The 19,818-nt window shown below is 39.5% G+C and overlaps 1 protein-coding gene across 2 annotated transcripts in view; it reads left to right on the top strand.

The window, feature by feature from the left end:
* lingo1a (leucine rich repeat and Ig domain containing 1a) overlaps positions 1-19,547 on the top strand; it is a 90,867-nt gene extending 71,320 nt beyond the window's left edge. For both annotated transcript variants that reach the window (XM_082160094.1, XM_082160095.1), the window contains one exon: positions 15,596-19,547. In XM_082160094.1, coding sequence (XP_082016220.1) covers positions 15,608-17,458 — 1,851 coding nt within the window. In that variant the 5' untranslated portion in view covers positions 15,596-15,607 and the 3' untranslated portion in view covers positions 17,459-19,547. The remainder of the gene's footprint in view (positions 1-15,595) is intronic.
* Positions 19,548-19,818: the final 271 nt, after the last annotated feature.

The following is a 19,818-nucleotide window of genomic DNA, read 5'->3' as shown; positions in this document are numbered from 1 at the left end:
TGTGAATAAACGTTGCGTACACATCAAACTTGGAGCGCGGGGCTCGGAAGAGTGCGCTCGCCATTTGTTACGCCCACATGGGCATTTGTAAAAAGCAGGCTTGACGTGACAATGTGCTCACCGTCATGCAAACGTTCTTGCACTTCACTCTCTCCAATGGTGAAAAATAAATAATGTGCGTTTCATTGTGATCGCTGGTTTTACAAATGTAATCAGTGTGATCGACGGCACTCATGGAGCAATAAAGGCGCCGACGGAGAATCAATTCGCTTTGTGTCAACGGAAATCACTTTCATTACTCCGGTGTGCAAATAATATGATGTACAAATAGGTACGACCGATGTCATTCCGTCAGGGCCTGGATGAATCTCTATGAAATTCGAAGGTTTTATTTGATGGTAGATGTTATCTGGATTTAAACTCAAGCTGTGTGACCGGGCTTCTTGATGAACACGTTTGCAGCACACACAGTGTGATGTGGTTTCATCTGTATAGCCAACAAGGTGACCGTGTGTTATTTGTCTATTCACCCAAGTCCCAGGATACCCAGCATCTGACTGCAGTCACCAATCCTCAGGGAGCGAGTAAAACATGTAATACTTTACCAGTAAATGTCAATTCTGTCATTGTTTACTCACCCCAATGTCGTTTCAAAACTCATACGGCTTTCTTCACAGAGGGTGGAACACACACAAAAAGAAGCTTTCTAGTTTTACAAAATGGATGCGAGAGCATTGTAAAAGTATCCTTTAAGTGTTCCATTCGATTTGCGTGCTATATCGGTAAGTGTTCTGTTGTCATAAACACTTCTAGAAATAAAGCTTCCAAAAGGGGGTTTTCGCTGTGATTTCAAAGAAACCATTTTGGGTGCTTGGCTGCCACAGTAGATAGGCAAAAAAGTTTTGAAAATAGGTGCTACCTGAGTAGAGAAAAAAAGGCTGTTGTCTTCCATTTTTCCAAATGGGTTGGAAAACTTCAACACCCATAATGCACTGGGCATGTTGTCGTCGTAGGCCACTCCCACCAGTCAGCGATGGATGCGCTTACCAGAGTCAAATACCATCTTGCTTTAGTAGGAAATACTTCTTAGGAAACTTTTTAGTCATGTTGATGTCGACTTGGATTGTTCCCAGTTGCAAGAATTCAAAAGAGTAAACGTTTAGCGGGAGTTAGTTAATTTCGGTTTCCAGTGAAGGATCCAGTGCGTTGTAGGCAGTGGCTAAAGGTTGCAGAGAATCGTAAATATGGATGAAACAGCGTGATGGAAAATATGAAAAACCTTCAAACTGAATGGCCACGAACACTGTGTTTTAGGCCAAAAACTGAAAGAAACTGCCATTGAAAATGCTGACGTGTACAGGGAGGAAAGCTGTTGCCATAGTGTTTCATTTTTACTATAATTCTGTTTAAAGAGTTGGCAAAATACGATACAATTTTCAGTGAAAAACCTACCCTTACAATATCTGTTCTGTTAATAACCCTCTGAAGATCCGACTCTCTGTGGGCGGGGATACAAAAATGTGGAAGTATAATCTGTAGTTTTCATGAAAGCCCTGGAAGATGACAAATAAACGTGAATTTCTTGGTCCCGAAAACCAGATCAGTCCAGTTTGTGATTGAATCTTTTTAGAACTGAATCAACTGACTCATTGAAAAGATTTGTTCAAAAGAATGAATCATTCACAAATCAGACATTGATCAGAATCAACTACTTTTTAGAGTTGAAAATAAAATAATTTTTGTGTAAATATATAGAAAATAATTTCCGGTAAATAAATACATTTGAAATAACCAAAAAATTGTTCAAAAGAATGAATCAGTGCACACGTCGTATTGACTACTTTTGGAGTCTTTTAATTTTGGGGTCACTGTGCTTTTAAGGAAGTATAGAATTTTTTTAATCTGAATGTTTTATGTACTTAACTTGTGTTGTAGATTTTGATATTCTTATGTACACAATGGAAATTCTGTTAAAAGTTGGATTCATTGAGTTAATATGTAGTACAAGAGTACACGAGATCTTAGCTGGGCTGTTATGCAAATGAGTGGGAGGGGCGTGTGAAGGGGAGGAGCTTGTGCCATTGTGTCTTATTGCTGATTACTTCCTGTTTCGCACACACACACACGCTTATTTACCCCTGGCTCTTTAAAAGTCAAATCACTTACAGTCTCATTGTCAGAGCGAGAGAGAGAAATAGAGCAGCTTACCGCTAATCTTTAAATGAAATGCTTTTTGCCCAGGAGAAAAGCCCCACTGAATAACTATTATTTTATCCATTAGTTTTGCATTAGTTTCCTGAAATTTAAATTACTGTCTGTTTAGCGAACAGTCAGGGATGGTGCATCCAAATTAAATTATTTTGAAAATCTGTGCGCTGTCAAAGGACTCTTCCTCTCTTCGTTGTTACATTAGTGATATTTTCCAGCAAATGTTCAATGCCGCAGCATCACATTATGCTTTAAAAAGACATTGCATACAGTTCAAGACGTCTTCATAAAGCAACATGAAACTGCATTTTTATGTATGATGCATGAACGCAGGATTCATGTTTATATGATGACTCGGAGGATGCTCTGGAAATGAATTGGCAGTAACGAGCCAGCAGAGCTCATTAGTGTTGCAGGGAGAAGATGCTGTAGGCCTGCGGAGTAAATGTTAATCACAATGGAAGACTCTATGGGAACAACTTGGAAATGTCAGGTAGTCGTGCGGCGGGGCCTGGGTTGTGGGTGTTGCTCGTGCTGTGGAAGGGCTTTTTCGTCTGTCTGTGGGCGGCGCCTGTACTGTGAATGGGCGGTAGGATTGAGTCAATACCAGAATTTTTACTTTAGAATGAAACTTAATCGATACCATATAGGCAATAAATAACCTGCGTCAGATGACATGATGTAACTGAGAATAATTTTATTAAAACCCTACAAAGTAATTTTGTAAAGTTTTTGGAAATTTGATTGAAAAAATATTTCATATTATATTTATTTTTAATAAATAAATTAAAAATCCAATTAATAGTATAAATAAAATACATTATTGTTATTATTTAAAAATATATAAGGTACATTTTGATTTAGAAAATTTCATATTTTTTTAAGAAATAAATACATAATCCAAATGGAAATCTACATAAAACAATCGTTTATTATTATTATTATTATTATTATTATAATCAAAATATCAAAGGTAAATTGGATTTTTTAGATAGATAGATAGATAGATAGATAGATAGATAGATAGATAGATAGATAGATAGATAGATAGATAGATAGATAGATAGATAGATAGATAGATAGATAGATAGATAAAATGGCAAAAAGACATGTGGATGGATATAGAAAGATAGAACGAGATGGATAGATAGATAGATGGATGGATGGATGGATGGATAGATAGATAGATAGATAGATAGATAGATAGATAGATAGATAGATAGATAGATAGATAGATAGATAGATAGATAGATAGATAGATAGATATATCGACAGATGGATGGATAGAACATCAGAAAGACATAGATGGATAAAAAGATAGAATGGCAATTAGATTATAATTGACATAAGAGTGAATACAGAATTTTCATTTCCAGATATATTCCAGATATAGTTTAATATTCCTTTAAACTAACATGTAGCCTAATTCAGTTTGACTAAAATGTAATTTGAATATATTTTATTAGGCAAGTACTTGAATGTGCTTTAACCTTCACTGAATCGATTGTAAGTGTGGGGGGAGCTTGATGTGTTAATGTGGGCGGAGCTTGATGTGTTAATGTGGGCGGAGCTTGATGTGTTAATGTGGGCGGTGCTTGATATGTTAATGTGGGCGGTGCTTGTATTTTAATTTGATAGTGCTTGTTTTGTCGCTGAAGGCAGTATTGTATTGTATTGTAAATGTGGTTGCAGTACTTAAATAGCCATAGATGTTGTGTTGGGGACAAGGAGTGTGTGTGTGTGTGTGTGTGTGTGTGATCAGTATTCTTCTCAGGCCACTAGATCGATGAAAGCTCAGCAGCTGGTTTTGCTTGCTGTATGAGATGGCAACAACCATCAGGTTTGTGTGTGTACATGTACGTGTGTGAGTGTAGAGTGTAGTGTGTATGTATACGTGTGTGTATCTTCGAGGCGATTGGCATTTGTGAGCTGAGTACAGAGTGGTTATAAATTCTTCAGGACAGTGGAGTCGTGCAGTAATGCTGCTTAAAGCTCCGATTAAGGTGTGTTGAAGAGGCTGAGGTAAGCATTCCCAGGCTAACGCTTTGTTTAATTGGATTTGTTTATTCATCAGCAGTCCTGTTGGATTTACTGTGTGAGGTAAACATGCCGATAGCGCAAGCAGTTAACCCAGATCTGCACGAGAGCATACTCAGATAATTCATGTTTCCTTGGAGAATATCGGATGTGGAGGGTGCGTCACATCTGTCTTAAAGGGGCCGTATTCTATATATTCTATAGCAACCATTGCTAAGCCCCGCCTTTTTTATTTTATTCTGTTTCTGTTTTATACAGTCTTTTGATGAAAATTTCATTTCATAATTTTTTTTCCAATATTTACTCAATATTTCATTCATTTTAGTCATGAGAGGGACTGTTAGTGCATTGTTAATATCTTGCAGTGATTTAGTTTTTCTCGTCATATCTTCGACGCCGTCTATTTAAATTAAAATCATTTCATTTTCGATTCGTCTTTGATATGGGTGACGAAAAAAAAGCTTTGATCAACATTTTTGTCAGTAATTTTGTTACTGATAAACACTGTAGTGCGTGCATAACTATATATTCTAATGGTGAAGAGGCCCATTGCATTGAGGTCCATTAACATATGTAGATGCCTATGAAGTGTGTAAGTGTGTGTTCTGTAGAATTGATTTACGTTGTTGATTCTGCTCTCTGAATCATTTAGATCAATCGACAGCGACTAAAATAGAAAGCGAGCCGAGGTTTGTGTTCTGAAGACTGGAAAAGAGCGTTGTAGAGGCGGTGGAGTTACAGAGGTCACGGGATCTCAGCCGAGGGTTTGTGTTTCAGGAGACGATGAGTGTGCGGCGTTCACCAGACGCCTGGAGACAGAACACGATTCATGAGCTTGACTGAGAGAGACAGAAAACTGTTGGTAAAAACTGAGCTAAGTGTGCATTTGTGTGTGTGATCCCTGAAAGCCAGTGTTAAAGAGGAAAAAGAAAGGAGGGGATGTGGTTGTCCTCCATTTCCAGATAGATAGACGTGGATGATGCAGCTAACATCACAGACAGGAAGCTTGTTGGAGGATGACGGCGTGATATCAAGAGTCTTTCCATATTTGAGCCGAATGCAGTTCAATTTCCACTTTGCAAACTCCCTGATGGATTCGCAGGAAGACTATCGGCTCTATGAACCACATCCCTGCTGGAACAAACCCGGGTCACACAAGCTTAAAGGAATCTTCTGGCTTCGATTGAGCTGTAACTATTCGGAACGGCATTCCGGCACCTTTGACTCAAAAAATATATATATTGGCATATACAGTATTTTGGATACAGGCTATATTGGATTTTTCTGTCAGATCAAATCTATATACCCGTATGCTCCTGCTCCAGTAAATTTTTTTGATTGATCCAGCACAAATGCTCTGTCTCCATTTAGTCAATGTACTCACAAAAACCCTTCATTCACTTGTTATATTGTGGTAGAACTCTTTATATAACGTTATATCCAATATTTCAACTTGAAAGTGCAGTAAGCAATTTCTCAGAAACATTGTTGGTATTTGAAACCAACCCAAACAAACACACCCCTTCTTCATTGCTCCGCCCCCAAAACGCACGAACACGCAAGACAAGAGTTGATGTCTCTTTATCATAGCAGAAGCCAAGCAAAATAAGGCTTCAATGACATACTACAAAATTCGCTAAGTAACAAGTCAAAATCAGTTTCAGTCCAACAATCATTCATTATCTGATCCATTCTATTGTTCATGTTTAAAGAAAAGGAGGGACAAGTGTAAATACATTTTTATGGTAGTCAACATTATCCTATAAATGCTGTTGATGGAGCTGAACTTGAACTTAACCTGGAATATTCCTCAAGGTGTTTGTCAAACACTGAAGCAGTTTCTTTTGCAGGTCTAAGATTATCCACCAGCCCTTACTAGCTTGACCAAGACAGTCTACCAGGGTGAAGCCAGGTCCACTAGTCTTATATACCATAAACGACCAGCTAGAAACCCAGCAGCCACTTCAAGCTTGACTGGTGTTTCAATGTCGATCGATGCTGATCGATACTGTTGATGGGCATCGAGGCATTAACATGTTCTGCAGGAAGAGTGTCAAAGCTAAACGCCTCGCGCCGAATGTGTCATTTCGCACATTTGTGGACATCGTTCCCCGTCGTTACTGGTGCAGGTCTGAATATATTTCATCTAAATCAGAGCCAAGAGTGAATCAGGCGGTACAGCGTGAATTTAAAAGAGCTCTTTAAAATGACACTGTAATGAGTCCTCTCTGACAAGAAACACACAGTTATTAAGGAAAAGTGTGTGTGCGTGTTTGTGTGTGTGTGTGTGCGTGTGCGCGTGTGTGTGTGTGTGTGTGTGTGTGTGTGTGTGCGTGCGCGCGTGTGTGTGTGTGTGTGTGTGTATGTGTTTGTGTGTGGATGAAGAGCGTATGAACAATAACTAAATCAATATCTGGGTTTGTTTTATATGAACCTTGCCAGAATAGAATAGATCTTTACATGACTGGAAACTGTTGGATACAGCTATGCAGCATATAATGTGCTTTATTTAATATTCAATGCACAAGATACAAAATCATACAAGGGGCCTCATTCAAAAGCAAATTTGTGTGTATTGTTTGTAAAACCATTTCTCTTAAAATGACTTTAGGAACAATTTGCACAGACATTTTTATGATTGAGAATCATTGTGTAATATATACAATACAGTACGGACAGTTTACATTTCAGACTGATAGATGGAATGATTATGATGTGTTTTTATGTCATGTGACAATGACAATTCCTTTAATTTAACAAATCGTATTTAAAGGGACAGCTCACCCAAAAAATCTGTAAATAAATTCTGTAATCATTTATTCATAAGCATGTAGACTTAGCTATCATTTTATTCTCAAACTTTTGTGAAATTGTTTTAATTTGTTTGAGAAAATGTGTTGTTAGATTCATAAAGAGAGCGCCAATAGCTACAGAAACCTCAAATTACATCTAATCAAGTCTATACGGGGATGAAATTACTTTATGAACCGGTAATCACGCTCTGTGTGCAGGAAGAGGAAGCCTGGAGATGTGATGCAGAAATGCATGCTGGGAAATTGATTGTTTGAATTGCATCTGCCAAATAGAGATGTTAAGACTCCGAGATGAGTGTCAGTCTGATGCATCATGGGCAGATTCACATGCTCATGACCGACAGGTTTCCCGCTTGAACTGCCACTTACAGAGACCCCCTTCCTGACACCGCTTGACCCCGACTGACCCTGACTATCAGCACTGATGCAGCAAAGAAACAGGAAAATTGTGAAGTAATATCAAAATTTCTAAGTTTTCTATTTGAATATATATTAAAATGTAATTAATTTCTGTGATGCAAAGCTTTGCAAAGAATTGATTGATGAATAAAAACATTTATTTGAATCTTTTGTAACATTTATCAATATATTTAATATCACTTTTGTTCAATTTAATGCATCCTTGCTAAATAAAAGTATTTATACTAACCCTAACCATTTCTTTAAAAAATAATGGCTGTCCCAACTGACCCTAAATTTGTATTGTTAGTGTATATATTACCAGATATTTTCAGTTTGGTCCTCAAAGTTATAGTTACACACAAACTGATATGGAATGACCTTATAAGACACTAAATGGCTTCTCACACTGCACTTAAAGGGACAGTTCACTCAAAGATTTTGTCATCATTTACTCACCCTTAAGTAGTTCAAACAGTTGATGGTAGCCATTGATTTCCGTAGTAAAAATACTATTGAAGTCAATGCTACCATCAACTGTTTGATTACCAACATTCATCAAAATATCTTCTTTTGTGTTCAACAGAACAATATGAGGGCGAGTAAATGATGACAGAATTTTTTGGGGTGAACTATCCCTTTAACCCCAGGTTAAACCCATTGCTCTTAACCCCGCTTATAATTTACACTTATTGAAGCAGGGTTAGCACCCCTTTTGTGACGATAAACCCGGATTGTCACAGAAACACTGCGATAGTTTCGGCATTTGAGGTGAAAAATGTCAAATTGTGCCGGAAAATGCGACAATTGGAGTGAAGAGACTTTCATTCTTCCCTTTATAGTCCAAAAAGTCCATTCAGTATATGAACTTAGTACAGTCAGCAATATATATAATATGAGGATGAGCAATGCTAGAGCCTTTATGTGAACAAGTTGTGTGCTGCTATCGTCCAATCAATGACTCTGACACTGCAAATATGCAAATAAGGATGTTAACCCAGGGTTTAGAAAGACCAGGGTTAACTATTTCAAGTGTGAAAAGCCCTAAATTGATGAATACTGTTGTATAATACATAATACGCACTAGGACACCATCCTCTGTGTGTGTGTGTGTATTTGTGTAAGTGGGTTTCTCAGTTCATTCTATCTCATGACTCATTCACTGTTCCCCAAAGCGTCTTTCTTTTCATTTATTCAGAGAAGAAAATGAGTGTGAGAGAAATGTGTTTAGCTTAAAGTGAAGGAGCGCATATGTTTTCACAGACAGGTGTTACTTTAATGCGTGACATAGAACGAGGTGACCGCTGGTGTCCTTTTACACTGTTTTTCAGAATCTACTTCAATAGATGTCATTCTTTTCTTTCCGAGCATATGTGTTACGTAACTTCAGTACATAACCCGTGAAAGTCGACTAATTCATATTCAGTCCCTGCTGTCTTTGTTCCCTGCTGGAAAATCCAGGTCGGTGTTTTGGAACATGCTAGCTGGTGATTAGCTTGTCCAGCTACAAAGTTGCTAGTCGACCAGCTAATCTTTCAAAAACAAAGATAGCTTGTTAAGTTGTCAGAATTAGCTTGATTTGAACATATTCACCCAGGATGAAGCATTGTAGACACCCTCGTTTGGTAAAAATGCACTATTTGACCCAGTATTTGTGTGTGTGCTATATATAGGCAAGATTCACTATTGTTATTGTTAGTACTTATCAGATTTTCCAATCATAACTTGCTTAACTTTTTCCCTGCCAGCATTATGCTTACATATGATATCGCTCGTTTCTGCTTCTTCGCCTGTGTTTTGATCATGAGATTCTTTATTCTTTCAGAAGATGCGTAATAGCGCCCCCTACCGTATAACAGTGAAAACACAGAGAGCCGGAAATGTCTATCAATGTCAGGGAAAGAGTTAATTTGCACTATGTACAGTATAGGGCCCTATTACATCTGTTATTATTGTGTGTATCTGAGTTTTATCAAATGAAATGGTGAAATGCTTATGAAGTGAAGCTTTCCTGTAGCTCAGTGGTAAGAGCATTGCATTAACAACGCAAGGTTGTGGGTTCGATCCCAGGGGATTGCACATACCTATGTATAAATGTATAGGATAACGCAATGTAAGTCGCTTTGGATAAAAGCGTCTGCCAAATGCATAAATGTAAATGTAAATGTGAATCTAAGAACAGCTCTGGAGATGAAGTGTCCTGATATAGTGAGACTACAGATTATGAAAACAGTTATTTTTTGCAGTTTAATATTCACAGACACTAGTCCATATGGTGATCTGAATAAGTGTACAATCCTACTTTTGATTTATTCATCCAAATTTTGCCAAATTCTGTGACATTCCACGTCATTCAGTAAATAAAAAATGTATGACTGGATTCTGCGATTCCATTCTCGTTTTCCGTATTACGTAAATTATAAAGCCCTATATTCAAAACGAATGATACCTCAAATTTGTGAGGAAAAAGTTCGAGTAGTTTTGTGTACAGGTCATTAGTACAAGTCATTAGTTTGGCAACGTGCTAACGTCAAACTCCATCAGAATCAACTGTGAGTCTGAGTCCCTTTAAGGCAAGTCAGTTCACTTAATGGCCAGGGAGGGATTGTTAATGGAGTTTCTGCCCATTAAGAGCGTATCAGATCAATTATTACGAGGCTCCATTTCGGTTAGGTTGCTGTCCCAGAAGCTTCCTTAGTAGACAATAGACAGTGAGGCTAGGTTTGCATCTTATGTTTGTGTGTATACCCTGTTTGTAAGACTCTCGTCTCACATCCAGCGAGAAAAGCTGTGTGATTGATTCCTCAGCGCTGAGATGTCTGGTGTGTTGGACCTCGTTATTCCTGATTCCAGCTGCCGTTCTGGGCTTGTGTTGATGATTCTTCTCCTATAGCTTCAGGGTCAATGTGTCTCCCTCCCCTCAGAGTGAGAAAAACAGAGAATGACAGCGGAGAGAGTGAAACCGGAGATGTTTGAGCTCTGAGGAGCTGTTAGGGCTGCAGGATGGAGCTGTTTCGTCTGGGAGGAGATGTTTTCAGAAGGTCAGATCTGAAGCTCTGAATATGAACCTTACTGTTTGCACTTCCCGAGCCAGAGTTACTTTACAGACAAAATAATAGCAGAAAGGGCGAGGGGAGGGTCTCTAATGAGGGAACACTCAGTCACACTCCGGCGATTCTGCAGCAAGTGCAACAAATAAATGAGCAGATTCAGTCACGGACCATAAGAAAAGGATTGAGTGTGTGTTTCTGAGTTCCAGACTTGTTTCAGTCTTGAACACCATGTTCTGAACACAAATGCTTTAAGTGAACGACACAATCTCTTTCCTGACACTTGTTTTGCAGTGAAATGAAGCCCTTCTATTGTAAGCACAGAGATGCGACTGATTTGCTGGTTGTTTTATTTCTATCCTCAAATACTGACTTTAAAGGCCTAGAGGAACATTTTGTTGCTCAGGAAAAGCTACGGTGAAGTATGTGATTTCAGTGCCACTAGCGTCACCAAACGCAATTGTAAAAAATTATGAAACGCATATCCTTAACACTCCGCTTGTCTTCCATTGCTCCGAAAAACAGATAGCCTCGCCAAAAACTCATGCCATTGGTTGAGTCACTATTGCTGTACCTTGAAAATCATAAGGAGAAATTAAAATAGACACTAACGAGATAATTATTCACATACAGTAGAACTACTGACTTTTAATTGCAGACTTGTTAAATCTAAGCACATTTAGAGACATTTTTGGGATCTATTCTGTAACTCTAGAAATGTGTGACATTACATGGATCTTTTTCTCAGTAGAAACATGATTATTACTTATTACTAGGAGAAACAATTGAGTTTTTTGTTTTTTTTACACATTTAATAAAATGCAGAAATACTTATTCATAATTAAAAACTGAGTGATTTTTGGTCATGAAATGAATTGGCAAACAAAACAGTACTTGATGTTTTGGTGAACGGATTCAAGAGATTTAATTCACTTGGAAGACTTAGTCCTCTACATAGTAACAGCAGAGCTTCGTTAAGTCAATTAATCAGATTGATTTACGGATGAGCCGGAGCTGTGTTATTCTTGTCCAAGTGTGTTTAACTTTGTCCTGTGAGGTGTCCGTGTGCTGAACTGACCTACATGAAGCTGAAGTGAAATAAGTCCACCTGAATGTGTGTTGGTGCGCGTGTGTGTGTGTGTGTGTGTGTGTGTGCAGGATTAGTGAACTGGCTGATTCTGAACTAGATTAGACTCTTAGCGCGCTGCTCCTATAGCCGTGACAGATGTGAGGAGGATTCTGCTGCTCAGGTATTTAGCTGCCGTCTTTAAGTGGGATTGTTGCCGCTGGGAAACACCGTCCTGTTCCAGACTGCAGTTATTCACAACCTTACTGTGATATATTCAGATGTATCATAAATATATAATAGTAAATGATGCAACAGATGGAAATGTCAGAATAGAGATGCAGCAGCACCATGTTTATTACGAACGGTCTCATCATGTTGCTTTACAAATCACCTTCAAGCTTTTACACACTAACTTATCACGTGACTTTACATGCTACCTCACTGCATTACTTTACACACTACTGTACTGCACTGCTTTACTTTACACACTACTGTACTGCACTGCTTTACTTTACACACTACTGTACTGCACTGCTTTACTTTACACACTACTGTACTGCACTGCTTTACTTTACACACTACTGTACTGCACTGCTTTACTTTACACAATACTGTACTGCACTGCTTTACTTTACACACTACTGTACTGCACTGCTTTACTTTACACACTACTGTACTGCACTGCTTTACTTTACACACTACTGTACTGCACTGCTTTACTTTACACAATACTGTACTGCACTGCTTTACTTTACACAATACTGTACTGCACTGCTTTACTTTACACACTACTGTACTGCACTGCTTTACTTTACACACTACTGTACTGCACTGCTTTACTTTACACACTACTGTACTGCACTGCTTTACTTTACACACTACTGTACTGCACTGCTTTACTTTACACACACCGCAGCATTACATTACGCACTACAACTCTGCATTATTTTAAATGCAACCTCTGTAACCATTGCAACCATTATTTTAATTTACAGTACTTGTTACCTGTTACTTTACATTAGTTTGTTGCATTACTTTACACACTAACACACTGCATTATTTTACTTACTATCTTTCTTAGATATTAGTTAGCAGTGTTACTTTACACACTATCACAGTTAAGGCCCTTGCACACTCAGTCCGAAATTCGCATCTGAAATTTTCGCACGTTAAAAAATAAATACAACCTCACGTTGTGTCAATCGCGCTTGCTTGCCTCCGAAACTTTCGTCCGTCATAAAAAAATTCGGATCAGGTTCGATTTTCTGCGTTTTTCGCATCTGTAGCAAGCGTTTTGAAAGGTGTTTTGACATTTCAGAGCCAGAGAATGACGAATATGAAAAAACGTATGCAAAAATTTCGGACTCAGTGTGCAAGGGCCTTTACTTCACACACTAATGCATAAAGTTATTTTACATGTAACCAAACTGCATTATTTTAATTTACAGTACTTGTTACCTGTTACTTTACATGTTAGTTTGTTGCATTACTTTACACTCAACTTCACTGCATTACAATACACAATACCTAATTTAATTTTAGTTTACACACTACCTTACGGTGTATTTTACGTTCTACCTCTCTGTTACTTCACATACTAGTTTGCTGCGTTACTTTATTGATTAATTCACCACATTAAAGTACAAACTACCTCACTGCATTACTTTATGCACTCACGTCATTCATGCTACTTTCACTGTAATTTTACAGGAGGAATAGAGATCACAGATCCCAAAAACATGAGTTTTAGTAGGAGGGCTTAACAGTCAACCATTTCTTTTCTCTTTTTCACTGAGAAATAATACATAATGCTATTTGATAAAATTTCCTAAGACACATCATTAGCTGAATAATGTTTCAGCTTGTTGCTAGTCTGGTGACCAGACAGCGGTGATATTTCTTTCAAGTCGGTTTCATATGAAGAACATTTCCATATGTTCTCAGGTTTTGGCAGCACACACTGTAGGCTGGTTAATTTGCTTTGAACTGAACCCAGCCTCCCCTCAACAGTGCTAACGGTTTAACACCGTGCCTGTGGGCCACATGCTGACTGCTTCCAGCCAAACTCAACCCTTCAGTGGCTTCATTATTGATCCCGATGAACAACTGGGGCTCACAGTTAGATCACCGCAATTTATTCATTACAGCAAATTACAAACAAAAATCCAAATTGGCCTCTTCTGAAATATTTGTGAATCTCTTCTACATTTATACAGTGTATTTTGTGTTTGTGTGGGCAGGAGTTCTTCTGCACACCAATGGCAGTTTTTAATGGTCATAGCGCTGCAAGATTTGTGATTCCCTAAATAACTATTTTAAGGATCAGTTCGTTGAACGGAAAACTTCTGAGAAGTCTTTCAGGACAAAAGCAATCATCACCGGCGTCAGGCTTCCCGATGCAAGTTGTACATCTTTTTTATGATCATGTGACAGGGATGTTGTGTTACACAAACAGGAAATGAACATTCTTTGATGTTCTCAATAGAAGTATTCCAGAGCTGTGTAGGTGGTTATGAAACCGTAATCAGAGTCACGACGGGTCGGTAGAGAATAGCGTGACGGCAAAAGGAAAAAAAAAGTGTAAACCTGACATTCACTGGAGATGTGAGCTCTGTTACAAAACCAATTGAGCTGCCTACCTAGAGAGCATTTTAAGGCGTTATAGATGCGCTCTCTATGCAAAAACTGTTATTATGAATAATTTAAATCTTTCTTAGATGCTTTTTTAGCTGAATTTTAGGGCAGCATTGTATGTTTTCATTACCACATAAGGCAATCCCAGAATTCACAAGAAATAAGCTCTGTAAAAAATCCAAAGAAGGCGGGAGAAATCAGTCAAGAGATACCGAAAAGTGTTTATAAAATTACTTTTTTTGTGTGTGCTATGTACTGTATGTTATGCGTTTTAAAGTAACATGTTATTAGTTTTGCAACATGCTAACACCAAACTGTGGGTTGTTTGCACACTATTTCTGGAGTTGCTGCCAGTGTAGAGTATTCAGAATGAGTCCTTTATGAGGTTTAATTCGGATACTGCCTATGTAGGCATAAGATAGCAAGGTGGACACTTTCCTCTAAAAGATGATTTTCAGAAGACTGTAAAGAAGCTAAACTTTAAAATGAGGGCAGTTGTGCATGAACAGTGTTTATTGCAGCTTCAGAAAGCATTGGAATCTCTATGTACAGATTTAAATGGTCAGCATGTCTTTAAGTAAGATATCAGAGAGTCTTAATCCAACGTCTTTTGGTCTGTCTCGCAGATGGCATATGCTAGCGATTTTATGGCTACCAACTTTCTGTAAAGTGGATTTCTCCTTGAAAATTGTGGATAAATTCACACATATGCCTCCGTGCCATCGTTTCAAATGGATCCCATACATAAGTGTGAACGCTCACAGGATTTGAGAGTGAAAATGCTGGTTGGGACAACAGCCTTCTAACTCACTTCTCAGCTGTGTTAGGTGCACCAGAGGTTTAGAGGATTCATAAATACCTTATGATGGTGATGTAACCCTTGCAATGGATTCCAAGTCAAGTCCCTGAGCTCAGTTACCGTGAGTGCTACTGTGTGTTAAAAGCCTTTGAAGTTGAACTAGCTGGGGTCAAAACAAAGGAGATCGAATCCAAAAGTGCCAATTCACGCAGTTATGCAAGTACACGCCATTGGCTCTTCCTTTTCACAGTTCTGAATAATCCAGCAGTCCTTAGTGCAGTCATTTTAAGAGCCTATAATGTAATGAAACACGTAGTTGATACTTTGGAAATGGAATATGATTTCTGCTATATTAGTTAAACTCTTAGTAAAACACACTTTTACCCTCTCCATTCTTTAAATGAACAGTGTTCAATAAATACACAATTCACTCATGTTTTAGAGCCATATGCTGCTCGCCAAAGAAAATAGCACAGTAGAAGGTTTAGTCAATATACTGTGCAGTATAATTGTTTATTGATTTGGATGCCTTGAATTTCATATTTTATAACTCAGTGCACTTTTTCTCTTTTCTCCGTCTGTGCAGGTAACCGGTAGGATGGTAGCAGGGGAAGTGAGTGGGCACAGCTTCCTGGTGGCATGCTGGCAGCCCATTCTAATCTTGATGCTGGGCACAGTGCTGTCTGGCTCTGCCACGGGCTGCCCATCACGCTGCGAGTGCAATGCTCAGGAGCGCTCGGTCTTATGCCACCGCAAGAAACTGATGTCCGTTCCAGAGGGGATCCCGTCGGAAACACGACTCCTGGACCTCAGCAAGAATCGTATCAAAACCATCAACCCAGATGAGTTCTCTGCCTTTCCGCACTTGGAAGAGCTGGAGCTCAATGAAAACACCATCTCGGCCATTGAGCCCGGCGCCTTTAACAACCTGTACGGCCTGCAGAGTCTGGGACTGCGCAGCAACAAGCTGAAGCTCATCCAGTTGGGAGTGTTCACAGGCCTCAGTAACCTAACAAAGCTGGACATCAGTGAGAATAAGATCGTAATTCTGCTGGACTACATGTTCCAGGACCTCTACAACCTGCGCTCTCTGGAGGTTGGGGATAATGACCTTGTCTTCATATCCCACCGGGCGTTTCATGGCCTCAGCAGCTTGGAGCAGCTTACACTAGAGAAGTGCAACCTGACCTCTGTCCCGACAGAGGCCTTCACGCATCTGCACAGCTTGGTTACGCTGCGCTTGCGAAACCTCAACATCAACAGCATCAGAGATTACAGCTTCAAGCGGCTCTACCGTCTCAAAGTCCTGGAAATTGCCAACTGGCCCTACCTGGATACCATGAACACCAACTGCTTGTACGGATTGAATCTTACCTCCCTAACGATCACTAATGCAAACTTAACGTCGATTCCATATTTGGCTTTGCGACACCTGGTTTATCTTCGTTTTCTCAACATGTCCTACAATCCCATCCAGATGATCGAGGGCAACCGGCTCCATGACCTGCTCAGGCTGCAGGAGTTCCACCTGGTGGGCGGTCGACTGACAATGATCGAGCCCTACTCCTTCAGAGGACTTAACTACCTGAAAATCCTCAATGTCTCCAGCAATGCCCTTACCACCCTGGAGGAGGCCGTGTTCCATTCAGTGGGGAACCTAGAGACCCTCGCATTGTATGACAACCCGCTGGCTTGTGACTGCCGTCTGCTTTGGGTTTTCCGACGTCGCTGGAGGCTCAACTTCAACCGCCAGCAACCGACTTGCTCCTCACCCGAGTTCGTTCAAGGAAAAGAGTTCAAGGACTTTCCTGACGTCCTTCAGCCCAATTACTTCACGTGTCGCAAGTCTAGGATCCGAGATCGGAAGCCACAGCAAAAGTTTGTTGACGAAGGCACCACCATCCACTTCGTGTGTCAAGCAGATGGAGACCCAACGCCCGTCATCATGTGGCTTTCCCCACAAAAACAGTTCATCACCACGAAAACGATAGGACGGCTCACTGTTTTCCCAGATGGCACCCTTGAAGTGCGCTACGCTCAGATTCAGGACAATGGGACGTATGTGTGCATTGCTAGCAACGCCGGTGGAAACGACACCGCTTTGGCCCACCTGCACGTCCACAGTTACTCGCCAGACTGGCCCAACCAACCCAACAAAACCTTGGCGTTTATCTCCAACCAACCCAACGACAACGGAGCCAATGGAACAAGAGCAACTGTCCCGTTCCCGTTTGATATAAAGACGCTAATCATCGCCACCACTATGGGCTTCATCTCCTTCTTGGGTGTGGTTCTGTTCTGCCTGGTTCTGCTCTTTCTTTGGAGCAGAGGCAAAGGAAACAGCAAACACAACATTGAGATAGAGTACGTCCCGCGCAAATCGGACGCTGGGATGAGCAGCAGCGGCAACGCCGATGCCCCTCGAAAATTTAACATGAAAATGATATAATCCAACCAGGGAGCTCAAGAGACCCTTTCAAAAACTCATAAAGACAAAAACAAGAGATTCCCTGCCTGAACAACCTCTGGCTCTGACGAGCTCCCCATAGAGGAGGGGTGTTTTTCCCCCTTTCTAAAGATGGATGTGCGTCACAGGGGTTGGTGCTTTTGTTCAATATTGAACATGAGAGGGGGAAAATGTCCTCATGCGCAGTCCTCTGTGATGCCGCTTAAATTCAGCCTACGGGGACCAATATCTTTGAGAGAGGATTTTGTTTTAAAACACTTAAGTTCCTGTGGATTTTTATGGGCAAAAAAAGAAAAGAAAAACCCCAACCTCCAAAATGTTTTGTGTCGACCTCCAGAATGCAAAGGCAGAGCATCCTTCTCCCTTCTGTCCTGCTGCCTGCATCCTCTTTGTTTGTTAGTTTATTTGCTTAACCCATTCATTTCTTGTTTTCTACTAAAATTCATAGTTTTATGAAAGAATGACAGTAGATAAATCAGGGGTGAAAAGCACATTTAACAGCTGAATTTGCCCAAAATGTCTTCTACATTGTGTCTAACAACAGAATGTAGAGCATAATAGATTCCATTTCATTCCTGCTATAGAGAAATGTGTGTATAGTGCGACTTTCACCGCAAATTCCTTTCTTTGAATCTGCACTCTGCTGTCTGGTCCTCATTTTGCTTTCGGATCTGTATTTTAAATGCATTTGTTAGATAAGCCGAGGGAGTTTTACGACTCAAGCATCTGGATAAACAAGTACAGGTTGTTTATTGTTGGATTAATGGCTAGGCAAGTGAAATCAGCAGTAATTATGTAACTTTTGTTGTGCGTTTTGCTTTAATTTTATATAGAGATGATCACTGTAGCCTGCAGTGAGCATTTCTGTTGTGCCTGGTCAGGTTTAAACTCATTTAATGGCACTGCAGCATCACATTTTTATATAACAAACTCATTCAAAGACTGTACATCTCTATCTCAGAGTGTGCACTGTATGTGCGAGTTCATAACGGAATTAATCATTTCATCAAAAGGTGAGAGTGTTAATATGCTCGACAGCACTCAATCACCTTTACCTGCTGCCAAGTCTCACACATGTCTCTTGGTCTCAGATCTGTCTCTTGAGTCTTACACCTGTCTTTTGGTCTCACACCTGTCTAATGGTCTTAAACCTGTCTTACCGGCTGCAGATCTATTTTTCTTTACATTATATGAAGCTTTGGTGCCCAAAGAAACCATTTCAAAGTTATCCAGCAAGTCTAAGGACTCAGATGGTGTTGGTTTGTTACAATGACAGATATCTCTTCTAAGAATTATTGCGTTATTTAGCAGATGTTTCCACAGGCGGAAATGGCGCCACGTTAATCACGGCAGGCAACGTTTGTGAATAAAGAAGTGGGAGTAAATTGAAAGTAGGCTGTTTGTGCTGACAAGAAAGCGTAATGGTGCAGTGCTAGATAGAGGCTGGTTAAAAATGGATTGGTTAGTGAGTATGAAGCAGAAATGCAATGGTTTAATGAATTCGCTACACAGTCCAGCTGTGTTTTAAGTGTGTGTTTAATCTGGGCCAAGCAGGGCAGGTGATTTCCATGGAAGGACACTGATCTGTGTTTATGCACTGTATTTTGCTCCGGTGTAGATGGGTTTCGCCTCGCTAAGTGGTTTGTACTGCTGACTGAGGCTGCAGATGGAGAAGCTGCACAGATGGTTTAACCCTTACTGATCCACTTTAGAGTTAATCTGACACTTGCACACACACACGCACACCTGAATCTTTCTCTGATCCTCTGCCTCTGTGGTCTACCTACTGTTTTCATCCTATTACTTCGAATAAATCTTTATATGACCTCTGCCCTCTCCAACATTCAGCCCAGAATGATAATGTGCATTAATGTGGTCCATAATATTCTTTTATACTAAAGAAAAAAGACCTAAAAAGGTGAAAAAATCTAGTATGAAAAATGTTTAAAATTGTTCTGTGCAATAAAAGTAATATGCATTTTGTTTTCTTTTTTTTTAATTAACACAATTTTATTGATGTTGAATTGTTGAAAATATGGTATGTTGTATTAAACAATCTATGGAGATTTTTATACCAAAAATGTGCCTTGTTTATTTTGTTCTGCAGAAGAATCTTCAGCGCATGCTCAACGTTATATTTAGGATCTGAACAAGAAAATGTATATGAATTAGAACATCTTATTTTCTCTGCATAAAAGTATGTTTGCACATACAGTGATTTGCTGCAACAAAAAGACTAGAAGTCATTGGGTGCTTCTAATCAAAATAGAACAACATCTTAGTTTTTATAGCAAATGCATCTCATTAGTAATCAGATTTTCACTATGACCGGGTGTGAAGCT

The sequence above is a fragment of the Leuciscus leuciscus genome (genome assembly GCF_965113295.1).
Source record: "Leuciscus leuciscus genome assembly, chromosome: 25".
NCBI lineage: Eukaryota > Metazoa > Chordata > Actinopteri > Cypriniformes > Leuciscidae > Leuciscus > Leuciscus leuciscus.
The sequence above is the reverse complement of the archived record's forward strand: the minus strand, read 5'-3'. Positions and strand labels throughout refer to the sequence as shown.